The sequence below is a fragment of the Zea mays genome, chromosome 7 (assembly GCF_902167145.1).
Source record: "Zea mays cultivar B73 chromosome 7, Zm-B73-REFERENCE-NAM-5.0, whole genome shotgun sequence".
NCBI classification, from domain to species: domain Eukaryota; kingdom Viridiplantae; phylum Streptophyta; class Magnoliopsida; order Poales; family Poaceae; genus Zea; species Zea mays.
This window is the reverse complement of record NC_050102.1, coordinates 102659697-102676676: the sequence shown is the minus strand read 5'-3', so window position 1 is coordinate 102676676 and position 16980 is coordinate 102659697. Positions and strand designations below refer to the sequence as shown.

Sequence of the window (16980 nt, the reverse complement as noted above, 5' to 3'; positions counted from 1 at the left end):
TTTGAATATTCAAACATGTTGCATACACCTTCTACTATGTGTCGGGCATTTTAGTTTACACTCTAACGTGTTTTGTAGCAAAAGTGCCACTTTGGTCCCTATTTGAGTACAAAGAGAGAAATGAAGAAGGAGATGAGAAAGAGGTGAGTTTCTAGGACTTAGTCAATTGGATTATACTCTAATAATATGTTTCTAAGTCATAGGGAAGTCCTCCAATAAGTTCAAGTTGAATAGAAAAGAATTGGAGAAGAAAGGACTTAAAGGTGGTTGTCTTGGTGCACCAGACCCCCTACATGAATTGTATAGTCTTAGGAATTTTGGCTAAAATTCACCGGACCATGAACAATCCTCGGTTCGGCAGTGCACCAAACCGTCCAGTAACGACTACTTGGTGGGCGCGCTGGCTGGCCCAACGGGTAGTTGATGTGGGCCGGGTCCGGTGTCACTCAGAGAAGAAAACCACCAATTAGAGTCCTAGAGGCCTAGCAACTATTGGAGGTCCAATGGCGCACCAGACCTGAGAAGCTATTTTTGGGAATAGTTTCCAATGAATAGTGGAACACTTGGGGCTATAAATAGGCCCTCCCTCGACCCTAAGGAGCACATTATTGTAGCATACAAATGTAGAACAAGTGCATACACATTCTTTATCCATCTCTTGTGTAATTCTCTATATATCAAGTGTTGGCAAGTGTATAAGCCGAGAGAGAGAGAGAAACGAAGTACTACTACGACATAGAGCGAGTGTGATCTTGAACAAGCGTGTGTTACTTTGCTGGAGTGCTATCAAGAGTTGTAAACAACCACGGTTCTATTGTAACCAATCCCAGATATAGTGGAATCTTGGTTACCACACTAGCCATAAACCTAAGCAAACAGAAGAAGGAGTTGAAATATACTTCAAGCCAGGTTGGCTAACTCTAACATGGAGTAGGCAAGCATTTTAGCCTTGACCGAACCACGGAAAAAAAATCTCCGTCTCTTTTGTCTCTTGCTATACTTTCTTATTTGCACTTCTCTACCTATCTTTCATATAAGCTATTTTTGAAGTGTATGATCTTTTGAGACAAGGACGTGTATTCCGCTGTGAACTACTCAATTCGATTTCATTCCTCTAAAAATCAATGTTTTGAGTAGAGTAAGAAAAGTTCTATTTGAGTCAAAGTTTTTGTCCGTCTATTCACCCCCTTTAGGCAACATCCAGATCTTATGTACCCCAAAGGGGGCTCTCAGGGATATTTTCTTGGGATTACTAGGGTACATATTCAGTTGGGAAGCCAGGACATGTTTCCCAAGCCCACACAACATGTATTTATAGGGTCCTAAGGCTTAACTAGCCGTTGGAACTAACCTACTCTAGTCTGCGAGGCATTGGGTCGTCCAATTTTCTAATATCGAACCATGCATGGGTCCAACATCCTCCGATGCAACCACATGTACTAGTCGTTTAAATGTTTTATCGTCCAATGACTATCTGACCTTATAGTTTGATGCCTCTAAGTCTAATGCTCGTCGGCATAAAAACTCAAGAGTCTAACGACCTGTGTAGAACAAACCCGAGATTAGCCAACCTTTGTCGGATTTGTTCGAGGACTGTTCCTAGCCATAATGGAACCTAAAGTGGAACCCCATAGATGAATAGTGCTTTTGTCCTATCAACGTCATATTTTTCTCAATTGTTATACCAAAGACAATGGGTCCTACGCATTACTGAGAGTGGCCAAAGAGCAACCCTCACCATCAAACTGGTCCGACGCTCACCGTCCGACCAAAGCTCATGCTCTGGCGATCTCTCTGACAACACACTAGAGTTAGTTGTTGGATTATCACTATAGATATCTGATCCCACTAACAATTAGGGTCTAGCACCCTTTATTCGTCTCGGTTCTTCCAACCTTCTCACATGTGCTAACTCTAATATGTTCCAAACAATAGGAATAGTCAATGGTGTCTAAGGTGGATTTTCATAACTTCATTAGGTTCTAAGGCTATCTTCGGTGGATCGTGTAAAATAGAGGACACGACACTATAGATGACAATATTCGACATTATTTGCATAGTGATGTTTGAAATAGGGATAGAATAGATGATGTGATAAGGGAGATGCTGAAGACGACCTAATGCATATGCATGGGTTCATCTCACCTAATGGCATATAAGCAACCATATTGAAACTTGAGTTCCCCTCTTAATAGTACTAGAAAAAAGGGGCGCGCTCCGCGGCGCCCTACAGTGCCAGAAGAGCTTGTATTTGTATATATAAATAACAGATTTGTATCACATGCATCAAGTATAAACATATTGTAGCAATATAAATGTATTGTTGGACATAGTATGACAACAGAATACATATGCAATAAAAGGAAACATTGAACAGGTTGTTCAGTTGATCTCTGTTTCAAAGGCGCTGACGTATCGCATGAGGCTTTACAACGGTTCTAAAAAGACAGTGTACAAGTAGTCTATGAAAGGATGTTCAGTACAGTAATATGTAACTAAGACAGTTTGCAGCTACGTAGATTATCCATGGATGGTGCAAGAAGCAGGTGACCGTTGTATACAAAGCACTTCATAGGCGTTGGTTTGGTGTGTTGGTGCTTAAAAAATCTTTGGCATAAATACACCAAGTTGTCGTGGCTTAAACATAGAAGAGTCATATCCATGTCCTGAAGTGGAGAAGCATAGTGTTGGCTCAGGCATGTTAGAGCTGATGAATCATGATACGGTGGTAATCTGAAACACAATAGAGGGACACTATCAGAGCAATTATGTAGCAAAATAACCTGAGCAATCCAAGCAGCTATGTTTATTCATTTATTCCACATGGATTAAATCCTAAACTTAGAAACCAACAAAAGTTAACTACAAATAAGAACAAAACTGGAGTGGAACTGCATCTTGCACAAAATGAAATGATAACATGAGTGGCTAAGAAAATTATAAGACCTTCATCGGGTTCACATGATGCTCTCTATCATATGCCCTTCTCCTTTCATCATGAATCAACAGCTCATGCGCTGCTTGGATCTTGATGAAACACGCTACAGCAGTTCCCCCTCCCTCAAGTGTTCTGTTACCATCATAAACTGTGAAATAACACATAATCATATGGAATAAAAAGAGAATGACAGCTGCTCTTGTGTTACTATGGTGCCAACTTGATTCGTTTTTATTTGTCAGTAAGCTACAGGCAGCCACAGGCTTTACTTGTTTGATTCATTTTGCTTAGTCTTGACTTTAGTTGTTAGTACATACTCCCCAACCATGAGGACTTAAGACGATACATAAAGTTAATTACCTAAACTCAAAAAATATGAATAGAGAAATCTGCAAACTATTCCATTGTAAAGTGTAGAACTCTAATACTCTAACAACACAACTCCAGATATAGAAACATCCAATACAATGAGCAAATGGCTCATGTAGTTTCTGTACTACAAAGCTGCCAACATTATTATTTACCATGTAACACTACAAAGGCATTCATTTGTGCAAATAATATTTTTATCTTCTATTTTTGTTTTATTGCAAATGCTAGTAGTTTTGAAGTAGAGAACCTTAGCCTTATGATTCAAAATATGCATATCTCTATTGGATGATATGAAGTTCTTGCTGACTGAAATGAGCAGGCTAGAAGGTATGGTACTGGGGCCATTGCATTGAGATTGTACATGAGAGCCTGGTGCTCCAACTCCATCCACTGCAATGGAGTAAATGGCCTTTGTGTTCTAGATAACAGGAAGGCCTGCTCACTTGGGCCTCCAAAATCTAAGCATGTATGATGGCAAAAAATAATTTGCTGCTAAACTCTGGTGGCAAAGACTTAGTGCTATAATACTTTTTCTATCATATAAACACGCCCCTTCGGAAGTAAAATACAATGACACTAAAAATAATATGAGCATATAGACAACTGCAGATATCATGCAATTCGAACTCTACAGCAGAGGCAACTGCAGATAAAGTAAGCAAATAGAAATGAAAAATGTTGCGGAGACCTTGCCAGAGAGTACTATACAAGACAAGATCTACCCAAAACAAAGCCGCTGCACCTATGGATCTACTCCCTCAGTTTCAAAATAATATTTGTTTTAGCTCTAAATTATTATGTCTATATTTATATGAATGATAATGAATCTAGACACATATATAGAACATATACATTAACTATTGTATGAATCTACTGAAAAGGTAAAAACGAATTTTAATTTGGGACGGAGGGAGTATATCCTTGCTCAGCGAGCTAAAAAACAACTTTACTATTTTGATAACACACCTATTCACCACATGGACTAAACAAAATGAGGGCGTCTATTGACTGAAGAAAAAACTAAGCAAACAAATGAGTATATGCATTGATAATGCAGCGACCGCTGCTCAGTAGCGACCAATGATAGAACACAGAAAACGAACCATTACTGTATGCAACTAATGGTTGTCTGCTACATATACATCAAGAGCAAAAGTATCAATTCCATTCAGAAGAGAGGTAAAGGCACAAATCTAGCTGCTAGGCAAGACAAATATTTATCTAGCAATGAACTCTGTGTGCAAAACAACACATAAATATTAACCATACATTGATGGTAATCCACATAAGCCAAAAGGATCACATTTCCTTGGTCTAAGCAAAGATAAACAGGGGCTGTTTTGAATCTAATATATGATTTTGACAGTGATCTTTGTTAGAATAGTGTAACACTGGTCATGTGTTTCTACGTTTTTAATAAGAAACAACAAACATGGATCAGCCATGGTATAGGACTTGTTTGGGACAACTGCAAGTCCTCCAGGTCCATCAAAATCAGGTCTATGTGATATTTCTTTATTTAACACTTTCACACTATCAGATCATATTATTTATGTGGACGAAAGTCATGTAGCCAGGTATATACTTCATTTGTTAGCACTGCACATTTATGTTAATGTAGACAAGTGTCAGAGCATGTAACAAACCCTAAAGTTTATTGTAGAAAAAATCTATTCTTATGATGTTTATTATATCAACAATGCATTGTAGACTCTTGATCTTCAAGCAGTTAAATCTTGCAATTGTATATTGAACGTTTATTATATCCTTTCAACAGTTTGTAGTGAGTCGTCTCTATATCCTGTGATTCCTTCATCAACAGATAAAAGGAATAAATCAAGACCATAGTTGTGATGATGGTTCAACTCCGATAGCACATATGCAAGCACGGTTGGTCTGCGTTACAGAAATAAAAGAAGTGTTGGAATCAGCAGGAAGATCAAGCATATTTAAACAGAAAAGAAGCATGTCGTATTTAATTATAAATGCATTTAAAAACTGACCTTTGTATTGTGGCTAAACTCAAGTCGCACAGCAATAACTACTATGGAGGATTTAATAATGCTCATGAATCACGATAGGATGGCATTTAACGTCTTAAGCTATGACCTTATACTGAATAGATCAAATACATACAGCCATAAGGCTCCAAATAAGATGGTAACTACCTTCCATATTGCTACCTAGTTTAGTAGTTATTTCTAGAAGAATAGATATATGTCATTGCATAACAACAATAGAGTACAAAGAGTACCGAAGAACCATAGGGCACGGCAGTTCCACCCAAAGAAAAAATTCACAAGCATATAAGGCAAGCAGTTGTTTACAAATGTTCCTTGTCCAGCACAGCAAGCCTCTCAACATTAGTACCATAGAGCACACATGGTGCTACGGTTCCAAGAGGACCTGATACATCCAAACAATATGCAGTTAGTTCTTGGTCGAACATCCAAATGAACAAAACTAAGTAAATCAAGATCCTCTATGAAATTGTGAAGTACAAGAAAAAACATGTGGACTTCAGAACACAATTCAGCATAACGTCCATGTATTTACTGTCACATGGAGGCATGGAATCACATCCATCCTTCAAAACCGCCAAATAATGATCAAAAGAGATGATAAATAACCATAGACCCTTATCTGAGTCTACTCTTCTAATGTTGCTTCTTGTCTTCTAATGGGGGCCCTTCGGGATCTTTCATAGGCATTTCTCGTCAAAGATGGTGTAGTACTTCAGCTCGAGCATGGCCTTGTCACCAAAAGCATCAACCTTATCCCCATGCTGCTCGTACAGGACCGGCACTATGTACAATACCACAAAAAATGCATAAAGAAAGCCATAACTAGATAACACTTCATAACACATCAAAGAACGTTAACAACGAACAACAATTACCTATGTAAGACAAGGTGAGAAAATTGCAGCAGCTCCCATGGACAGAAAGGATCCACAGTCCTGCAACCACCTGACAATAGAGATAAGCACATTAAATGCATCCAGAATGAATTGCCTTAATTAATAGAAGTCTATACAGAACAAAATCCTGCCAGTCAACATACAATCAAAAATTTCTTCAGTTCGTGGTCTTGGCCGATCACCCACAAGGTAGCAAACCCCATGTTGATCTCGTATCTCAGGGAACGTGCAACATTTAGAGTCAGGTCATTTGGGATCTTCACCTCGGGAATGTTAGGACACCTAAATAACCATGGAAAATATGCCATAGTCCAAGAGTTATGGTAATCAACTACAGGTCAATAGGTGATACGTGCTCTTAATAAAAAGATAAAGTGAAAATTATTGTAGCCGCAGGCACGCAGAACAACCCTGGTGCTGCATCAACATGTATGTAAGTTGGGTTAAACTATAGGAGTATCAGCGCAAATATGACCTTATTAAGGCGCAGATATGCAGAAGTTTGGACCCCCACTCACTCACTTGTTGATGAAAACCATGGCACTAGACCAGAGGAACAGGATGGCCAAGGTGAGGATGAGGCAGTGGCATACCAGCGTGAGGAGGTGGTAACCCATGACCTCAAACATCAGTCAGATGGCAGTTGCGCCAGCTAGCACCCCACCAGGCAGGGAACCTCTTGTTCCCGCATAGAAATAGATCGGTCTCTGCAAGCATGATCACAAGCACATTAGAACAAAGCCTACGCCTCTGCATCACCATCACCTGCCGAAGAGCATGCAATCTGACGCGCGCGGGGTGGCAAGGGGAGGGGTGGCTGTATTGAGGTGTGGATCCGAGAAAAGCCACCACTTGGGAGCTAGGCTGACGCCAACCATGGTGTCCTACCTCGTCGTCGTTGCCTCCCAAGGTTTGTGGGTTTAGTGGCGTGGGGAAGAGTCCAGCAGCCGCACGCGTCGAACGAGACCGTCGGCAGCGTGTGGGGAGGAGAAGCCCGGCGCCGCAGCCACTGCCTCTGCAGTGAGCTTAGGGGTGAGCAGCGGGATCTATCTTCACGAAGCACATGTGAACAGAAGGACAGATAAGAAAGACGCGGATCTAGGAGCCGCCTGCCCACCCCACCATCTCCATCCCCGCACGCCGATGAGCACGAATCTAAGGAGGAGGCATCGGTCATGGTTGCCTGCACCGCCGACGCCGAGTGGGAGCGGAGCGTTCGAAGGGAGGTGGATGGGAGAGGACAGGAGACCATGTGCGCGGCGACAGAGACGACAGGAGGAAAAAACGGTGATACAGGAGAGGAACAACACCGAAGGAGAGAGAGGGAGAGGGGAGGGGTGCAGCCTGCCCGCACTTGGTCCCGAAGCGGCGAAGCGGGGCGGAGCCGGAGCCGTCACCGGCAAGCTCGACGACGAGGCCGGTCGGCCGCCACGAGAATCGCGAGTGCCGCAGCGAGGTGTGCCGAACTCACGAGCCCCACACGGGCTGTGAAGAGGAAGAGCATGAGGCACTCGCCGGTGAGCAGCGCTGATGTTGGCGACGAGGACGTGGAGGCAATGGCGCGCGCGAACCTGATCCAGCACCAGCGATGGCGTCGAGGTAGGGAGGGATGACGCGGGAATCTAGATGGGTGATGGTCGTGGATCCAAGTCGGACAGGAAGGGCAGACCACGGACATGACGAATGTCTCCATTGAATTGAAGAAAATTTCGCGTCTGAAGCACGGTACGCGTCGGCACGCGCGCGGTCAGGAGCCTGCGAAGTGCGGGGAGGCATCAAAACCGGGTCAGGTTTTAAGACTATATTAGATGAATACTTATCCTAACTTCAATATACACTTTATTGTGTTTTGACAATAAAATAAAATGTCTTTATTGTGTTTTGACCGGTAAAATAAAAATGTCCTAGTTTATACATTTGCCTTGCATCTTACTTTTATGTCTTCTTTTGCAGCATCAATGACCTCCACAAATCCATAAATTTTAGGCATCTAGTTAGCCTTACTTTTGTCAATCCTTTTCTGTAGATCATTTGTTCACCTCTATTGTCACACCCGGATTTCGGGGCACCAAGACCCGGGCGCGAACATAATCACCAGGTGTGCTGGGACCAAGTCTCACACATATGATGAATCATGGCACAGGATCGAATGTCACAACTTTACTATATAATAGGAGTTCTGTACAAAATAAATAAATAAATACATTATAAGGAGACAACGGTCCAGCAACCCAAAGTTGACTGGGAGACGACGGTCTAGACCTCTCACGAACTCGTCACAGCATCCTTCATGTGCCTCATCTTGTGGTACCTGTTCTTGACCTGTGGGGGGTGTGAGACAACAAGAGTGAGCTCACATACGTTCATAGCTCAACAAGTTGTGGGGAATAATGTGCATGAACTCGTCAAAGGTGGGAGCTCACATGAAGTGTAAGGCTTACCAAAGAGGATGGTTGAAGCTGAGCATTGCTTTTAAAGTTGATCAAAATTTTATTACCAATTACTAAGTATAAGTAAATACCAACCCAATTAAGTAGTAGAACAAAAGTAATAACAACACCTGCGATGCAATGCATATGACAAATTAAATTTAAGTTCCATAAATTAATCATGTGAGTGTCCGAGCTGCTCATGACCGTGAGCACGGCTAGTATACCAGTTTTACACTCTGCAGAGGTTGCACATCTTTACCCACAAGTCATGTTACCCATCTGCCAAGAGACGGCTAATCCCATACACCTCTACCGAAGAGGCGAGGCAGGGTAACACAACGAGGCCTTTACAAAGTTCCACTAGCTTCAGAAAACCCGCTACAGTTTCTAGGAAGCTCCAATGCAGTGACCGCCATCGCAGCAAAATCAACCCAAGGACCTCCCTACATTGACAACTCCCCTACTGCCCTTGCCCCTTTCGGGTAAGGTAGTTCTCCACTAGCTTTCCTAATTAGTCAGCCAAGGGCGTTCCATACCACCCTTGTGGTAGCACTGTTTTCCCGGGTGGTTCTCCATGTTACAATTAATATAATGATCTTAACATGAACAGTAAATAACAACTGATAATAAAATATAATCATGAATAAAATGTATCTCTATGCCCAAAACCACATAAAGCAATAGCAAATACTACCCAAAGATCCAGTGGTAAACAAGGTATAAATATAGTCAAACTACGGTAACCTATTGGGTCCCATCAAAATTAACCTATGCAGATCATTATAATTAATCAGAACATGACTCGGTAAAAGAAGTGATCAAGCGCACAACTTGCCTAGGACTTGAGATTCCAGGTACGAACTTGCTCTTCAAGTGACACGTGTCCTCAATGCTAAACGTAGCAATACAAACAAACATGATATATGCAAAATTAACATCACACCAAACATAAGAACTAAATACATATTAATAATCTACATATTCAAATAAGATCATATGAACAAGAATCATTAATTTTGGAGTTATGTATTTTAAGTTATGAATTTCCAAAAGTTCTAGGTGCTAGGTACAAGATTAATTAGGAGATTAATTTTAATATGTTTTTCATGTCAAAATAGCGACACAAAATGATAAACAATAATATTACAAAATTATAGGAACTGAAATGGATCAATTTGGACTTAATATGAATTTTCTATAATTATACAAGTTTCTAGCATTTATTTTCTCATTAAAAATCATTTTCTAATTACTTTTACTGATTTTCTAATTCTCTGGACTGTGCGCATAAATATCAGAAACTACAGGGGCTAACTAGCAATTGTTCCCAGACTCAGAATTTCCCACAGTGTGGACTACGGGTTGGTTTAAGAAAATCACGAGGATTCTTATGCAAAAAGTGCTGGCCGAAGGGGTATCTTCGTCTGTGGACCGTTGGATCACGATCGCGCGGATCAGATTAGATTCAACCCTATCGAACCAACCCGTGATAACGTTCCTTCGATCTTGGATCTACGGTCAGGGTTCAGTGAAGACATGATTTTAATCGTAGCCGTTCAAAATAAGACAAACGGTCAGGGACTTATCCCCTTCCCCAGCCAAGCCGAGCGCAGTGGCGCACAGGTTTCCCCCATGGCGGTGCCATTGTCGGCGGTAGCCACGCACCCCACTGGTGCCCGATTCAACCGATTCTAATGACGTTATTCGCAACAGAGAAGAGTGCGATCTTCGAAGAGGTATACCTGAAGGGCTGCGACGACAGAAGCATGGCCGGCCATGATATGGTGCGGCTGGCGGCGCGGCATAGATCCCCGACGAGCAATTCGTGCCATGCTAGCCACCGTATGAGCTTGCCACCGCCACGAACACGTTCGGATTGATGTCGTGATGCTCCAAAGCTATGCGCCCTTACAGAAGTGATGGAGCTCACCAGATTTTGGCATACGGCGCCGAGTCGCTACACGCCCGTGGTGGTGCCCGCGTTCTTCTTCCTTTCGACCACCAGAGCGGCAGCGTAAAAGAGCCGAGCCGCGCAGCCCACATAACTTCTTCTCCACCCAGCCCCGAGGTGCGGTGTTGTACGCGTCGCGTTGACGAAGCGCCGGCGAACCCCTCCTGCCCCACAAATCTGCTGCCCCAAACCCAGATACGAGGAGTGCGAGTTGATGCGATACCACGGCAAGTTTAGAGGAGCGGCCACCTACCGGAATCACGACGATGCAGGCGGTTCTTCCCACCACCCTCTCTCTCCGGTTGTTGACGAAGGCTCAGGCAGGGTGGCGGCGCAAGATCTTCAGGCGTCGGGGCAAGGGTCCCGCAGAGCACGACGCGGGTCATGCGTGAATGCCTAGCGGTGGGCGGAATTGAGTTCCATGGCGACGGCGAGCGAGCGGAATCCACAGCGGCGGCACCCCGGCCGCAGGACCCACCTCGTCTCCTCGTTCGGCTCCGACGCGGTGACCCTCGGCTCTCTCTCTCTTCTTGCTTCTGCCGAGCGGCGCGGCTGCGAGTTCCAAGTTCTGGCTTCCTGGCGTTCATCTGAAGGGTTAATAAAAGGATGGGGAGGGCTCTGCGGATCCATGAACATATATACTCATTCACGCTGTCTAATCTTCTCCGAATTACACCGAGCGGATCTTCAACAACCCGCCGATTTCTCCCCGTCAGGTGCGCGCGCGGAGGAAGACGCATGCAATCTGTTGGAGGGAGACTGACGAGGCAGCCCCACGCACCAGAGGCAGAGATGATAGGCGTGTTATCCCCAGCGGCTGCGAAGTGGGCCCACCAGCCAGTTGGCGTTGATGCGCGTGGGCGCGGAGGCAGGGCTGGTGATGTGAGTGGGCCGCGCATAAGAGAATTTGGCCCAATAGCAGGTTGTTGCATTTTCTTTTTTTCGTTTATTTTCTGTTTTCTATTGCAAATTGAATTAAATTTTGAATCTGAGTTTGAATTGCTATTTCAAACAAAATGCACAATAAGAATCCATTATGATGCAATTAATATATTTTTATTATTTATTCCATTTAGACAAATGCTCTCAAATATATATCTTTCAACATGAATAATCATATAAAGTATTTCACCACCCATTTAATGTTTTAAATACATAGCCAAAATTCTGTATTTATCATTTATTCAACTTTAGTAAACTAGCTCCCATTCTTAATTTTGTTAAAAGGCACTTTAGATTTTAAATTTTTTAAAGAATTTCCTTAAATCTCAAAATTAGGATCTTGGGTGCTACATCTATGGAGTTCAACATATCTCATTCATAACATATATAATATAGTTTACTTTATTTAATTCTCAATTACTAAAACCATATATGAAGTTTTTAATCTTTTTTTATGATTTATGACAACCACACATAAAAATAGCCTTTTCTTATTTGGTTCTGAAGTTAGTGTCTCGTATAGATATGAGTATATGACTTGCAACGGTTCTACATCGTCGAATAGCCCATTTTTTCTCAACCTGTGCAACCAATATGCTGCAGACCGTGGGTGTTGTCTGGGCACCTAGGCTGGCTAGCGGCACTTTGCACCTGTGCCGAGCAAAGTGTTGCTGAATGCAACATACTACAAGGTACGTACAAGCCAACAATGCTGGATTCGTAAATTATTTTGGCTAATTTACTCTTTATTATTTCAATAGAATATTTATTGAAATTTGCAAATGAGTATGTGAAATTGCACTCAGTTCTTTGTTATATCTGCTATACCTATATGTTAGAGTACTATGTAATGTTATACATGGCAACTCAAACCTTTAGGTTGTTAACAAAATTTCTGTTTTTCATATTTTGAATATCCAGCTTCAAAATTTTAGCCCGCTTTTGATTATAATAGATAATAATGAGAGCATCTCTAAGCAAATAAACATCCAAAAACACAATTAGAATATTCAATTCTATTCTATGCTATGTACCATAAGGTACAACATGATTTTATGAAAACTAAAACCGGTATTATATTTTTGTACGCTGACACGGTTTTTTATATTTTTTCCTCTCGGACACAGAAGAATCGCATATCGTTGTATTAATAAAAAAGAGAATCCTTACACAACACCACATATACAAAAAAAAAGCTACAAATCACTTTCGCGACAAGAAACAGAAGGGTATGTAACCTAAGAACAAACATACTCAGGCGACTGGGCAAAAAGGTAAAAGATACATTTAGTCCCAACAAACCCACAACTGAATTTCCTTGCTAACAAGCAATAACAAGGTTCTAGCCAAACAGGGATGTATACTATCAAAAACAAATATATTGCGGTGATCTAAAATGGTCCAGATCCTAAGAATCACAAGCGAGTTGAGGCCTTCCTGTAGTTAAACAAAAATAATCTTCTCCCACCAATCATCAAATAACTCTTCTCCAATACAAGGGACAAGGATCTATAGACCTATTCTTTGGAATAACTTAAATCATTAAGGCATGTGATGAACTGTGAGTGTTTTTTTGTGTATATTTTCTTGTGATCCTTTGCCTTGTGATGCTGCCCTGTTGTTTGGAAGCTTGGCTGTGCATGTACAATATTGAGATATCCCTCATAGATGATCAGCTGCTGTTGGATGCAAGAAGCCAAGGAGGAAAGCAACTTATGTCAAAAACAGGTGTGCAGCAACAGCAAGAGTTGTGTTATTATTACTTAGTACTTACTACTGACCTTGCTCTCAGCAGCACAAAATCTACAAAAGAATGATTAAGCATGCTTAATCTACGTTTAAACTTCCTAGACGCTGGTCAGTAGCCTAACACCTGGCTAGCGCCTAACATTTTCTTGAACATTGTTTGGAAGCACTAGCATCCTTCCCCTTTGCCTTGTTCATAGGACCAAGAGACTTGAAAGCACTAGCAATTGACTTTCTTCCTCGTGCCCAAGGGCAATTGTCAGGAGCCATCAATGCTTGAACAATTATTTGCTTCTTAGGCTCTTCAGTATGATCAGTTGCAACATATTTTCCAAGCTTGAGCTCCCTGGCGGACAAATGCATATTATCCTTGCCTATGACATCACCCTTCAACTTAGGAGCAACCTTCTTTTGCTTTGTGTTCATATTTGGGAACCCCACTTCCTTTTTAGCACTCAAAGTCTTATTTTCCATCTTCCCACCTGCAGAGGCCCCTGCATTACCATGCACTCCAGCATTCATCTTGTCACTATCCGACCTCTTTACTTTTGTCTTTGCATCAATGGGATTGCTCAAAGGCGTCCTAAGATTACTTCTTTGAAAGCTTCCATCAAGTTTATTTTTCATCTTACCAACCATCACTTCTTGTGCTACCTGATTCGCTTTATGTGCTGGGAGTTTCCCCTTCATCTTCCCATCAGAAACACTCCTCGGCGTAGCTTTTGGAACAACATTTCGCTGGCCACCATCTTGTTTGGTACCGGCAAAATCATCTTGAACTTGGACCTTATTGTGAGCCTTGCTATGTCCTTCACCCACTATTCTCTTGCTTTCCAATTTCTTATTGGAGGCCTCTAGTGCTGAAGTTGGAGAAGCCAACTCTCCTAAAACCGAACTTGCCACCAAGGCATCATTATTGTTGACAGGGGTGGCTTCTGAAGGCAACCCCTCATTTCCACTGCCTGTGGTATTAACACCAGATCTCCCATGACCAGGAGCAAATGTGCTTATAGGTGAGACCTCCAAAACACCGCTGTCTGTGGTGGTAACAGCAGTCCTCCCACAGCCAGGTGGAAATCTACGTACGGCTGAGACTTCCCTCCTCTTGGGTGGAGGATTCAGAGAGGATACAAACCACCGTTTTGTTCTGCTTCCTGCAGTTCCATTTTCCTTTCTCTGTAACTCACCAGTGCCCGTTTTGTTTGCAATCTCTGAGACATCCCCATTAACAGCAACCTCCTGCCCCACATCACTGCTGCCACCACGTCCCTTCTCCTCAGCCACCAACAATCCACCCCCCTTGTCACCGTTCTGCAAATAACTAGCACCAACGGTGCTCGAACTACCCAGTACTGCTACCTGCACCACATTGTTCCCTTGCTGACCATCCAATGACAGCTTGCCTGCATCGCCCAGCAATTGTGCCTCTCCATTCTCCCGGATGACTACATTCTGCTGATCCTTCTCAGTCAGGGCATGTGGGAGGGCGCTGCTGTGCGCTGCAGGCAAAATAGCAGCGACAACTTCCACCTTATTTTCCTCTTGCTGAGGCGGGGCGCAGTTCTGACACGCAGGTGAAACGGCGGCGGGGTCAGCCACCTCCTCCACCTTATCAGCAGGCGGGGCGCCGCTCTCAGGCGCAGGTGAAACGGGGGCGGGGGCCTCCACCTTATCTGGGCATCCATTCTGAGCCGAAGGCGAAATGACGGCGGGGGCGGGCTTCTCATCGGCTCTGCCGACGACGATGGTGGAGGCGCCATCCACGCCCTTCACCTCAGGACCTGCCTCGGCCGCAGAGGCCGGCGCTGGCGGGGGCGAAGGGAACCGACCGCACCCGGGCGGCCAGCACCGCTTGGCGGAGACCCTCCCAGGTCTCAACCTGCGCGGCGGTAGCCATGCCGCGGCCTCGGCTGGCGGCGACGGCGGCTCCACACCGGCCCCCGGCATCCCAAAAACCTGCACAATCAAGATCGAATTAGGAGGTAGAGGACCGATTGTCAATCGAATCGACGCGGCACCTGACTCGTAAATAACCGCAACCAAACCCTAGAGCCCCCACCCCACCATCGACTCCGCATCCGGCAAACCTTATCTTCTCTTTTTGCGACAGCGCAACCAAGCAAGTACGAGGAGCGCGCAACGGTCTCACCTTGTTTTTCCCCCGATGCGTGCGGTACCGGCGCGAGATAACTCTGCCACGGCGAGTTTGCGCGGAGGAAGAGGAAGCCGCGGGGGAGGCGGCGAGCGGATCTCTCCCAATACGAGGTTGGAGAAGCGACCAACGGTGGTGACGCCGAGCTGAGGGGAGTTATTTGTGATTATAATCATTTCGTCGCGCGGCTTCGCCTCTTTGGTATCCCGCAGCACGTCATCGCCATATTGGTATTACTGTCGTACACCACTCGCTGGATTGGGTTCGTTTTCATACGGCTGACTAATTTACCCTTCCTTTTCACCCAGTCCGGTCGCAACGACGACGAGCCTCGTCGATCTCCAGCCATGGATGAAGACGTCGCGATAGCGCCTGAGCACGAGGAGCGCGCGCCCGGAGCTCCAGCGTCACCTCGGCCCGTGGCGACATCTCCAGGGCGGCCGTGACCAGGCTGAGTGCCGCCGCCGCCGCATCGTCGGTGTCCTGCGCGGCCGACGGGAGGTTGATGGTAACCGGAGAATGTCCGTGCCCTCTTGTTCAGAGCTCCACAGCACCACCGAAGCAACGAGAGGGGCAAAGCTTGGGGACGATGCGGCGGCGAATCGAGGAACCGTTGGGCAAGTTGAGCGAACCGTGGCTGTGGAAGGAAGCATCATCGTTGATGCCGACGGGTTAGGCGGGCGCGTACCGACGACTGTGCCATGCACTGCGCACGGAGATGCCGTGCTCAGCTTTCTCTTTCAACTTCCAAACGGTGCCGCTGAGTGAAGCTGCTCCACTGCAGCGGAAGAGAGATGAGCGCACTAGGATCTACTGAACAGCGTTGGGGAATTGCAGTAACACTTTGTGCAAGATAAAAGAGTTTTATTAATGCTCTGCTATAATAATAATATGCGTGCTACTAGACAACAGGCAATTCATCCTGTCATCCTTCAGATTTCCGTTTTACATATATACACCGTACATTAAGCTCATATGGACATTAGAACAGGCCTGATTGGTATGTAATTCTACTACACGGATTCCACCCCACAAACGACGAACGATGCCCTCTGTTCTGTACGCATCGTCACCGTGCTCTCTAGCTCCCTGGCGTGAACTTCATGCAGATGGGCGGCTTGACCTTGGCCAGCGCGAGCAGCGACGACGGGAACGTCCAGATCCCGTCGCCGCAGATGAGCCCCGAGGCGACGGCCGGCACCAGCAGCGCGGCCTTCTTGCCGTCGAGCCTGTGCCACGCGAACACCACGAGGCTCCCCACGCACATGTCGACGGCGAAGCTGGCGCCCACGAGGAACGGCACGGCCATGGCCATGGGCAGCGGCACGAGCCGCGCGAGCCGGCGCGGCAGCAGGTCCCGCGCCAGGTTCGCCAGCACCGCGAACGCGAAGAACCCCGCGCACAGCTGCATGCAGTGCCTGGGCAGCGCCGAGAAGCCCTCCACGCCGAGGATGGCCATGTTGCGGTAGATGAGCGCGTAGGTAGATGAACGCGTAGGGGGAAAAGGAAGGGTAAATTAGTCAGCAG

The 16980-nt window shown here is 44.9% G+C and overlaps 2 protein-coding genes and 1 pseudogene across 3 annotated transcripts; all 3 read right to left on the bottom strand.

Moving 5' to 3' along the window:
- Nucleotides 1-5819: 5819 nt before the first annotated feature.
- LOC103634051 (reticulon-like protein B1) lies at nt 5820-10999 on the bottom strand (annotated as a pseudogene).
- Nucleotides 11000-12677: 1678 nt separating this feature from the next.
- On the bottom strand, nt 12678-15596 carry LOC100278047 (uncharacterized). 2 transcript variants are annotated; one of them, XM_020540441.3, is made up of 3 exons: nt 15451-15596; nt 13337-15257; nt 12678-13234 (listed from the first exon to the last, which is right to left on the bottom strand). In XM_020540441.3, exon 2 carries the CDS (start codon nt 15246-15248, stop codon nt 13440-13442), a length of 1809 nt encoding a protein of 602 aa, XP_020396030.1. In that variant the 5' UTR covers nt 15249-15257; nt 15451-15596; the 3' UTR covers nt 12678-13234; nt 13337-13439. The 2 variants fall into 2 exon arrangements, with proteins under 2 accessions (XP_020396030.1, NP_001307267.1); NM_001320338.1 differs by having other exon boundaries at nt 12678-15257; nt 15451-15577.
- An 81-nt stretch (nt 15597-15677) lies between these two features.
- On the bottom strand, nt 15678-16945 carry LOC103634050 (probable metal-nicotianamine transporter YSL16; the record flags this gene model as incomplete). The annotated part of the gene is made up of 1 exon (XM_008655676.2): nt 15678-16945. A coding segment is annotated over one exon (411 nt), but the record flags the coding sequence as incomplete, so codon positions are not given.
- Nucleotides 16946-16980: the final 35 nt, after the last annotated feature.

Excerpts from the sequence above, each read along its gene's own strand:
- LOC100278047 (XM_020540441.3), bottom strand. The coding sequence starts at position 15,248 with ATGCCGGGGGCCGGTGTGGAGCCGCCGTCGCCGCCAGCCGAGGCCGCG.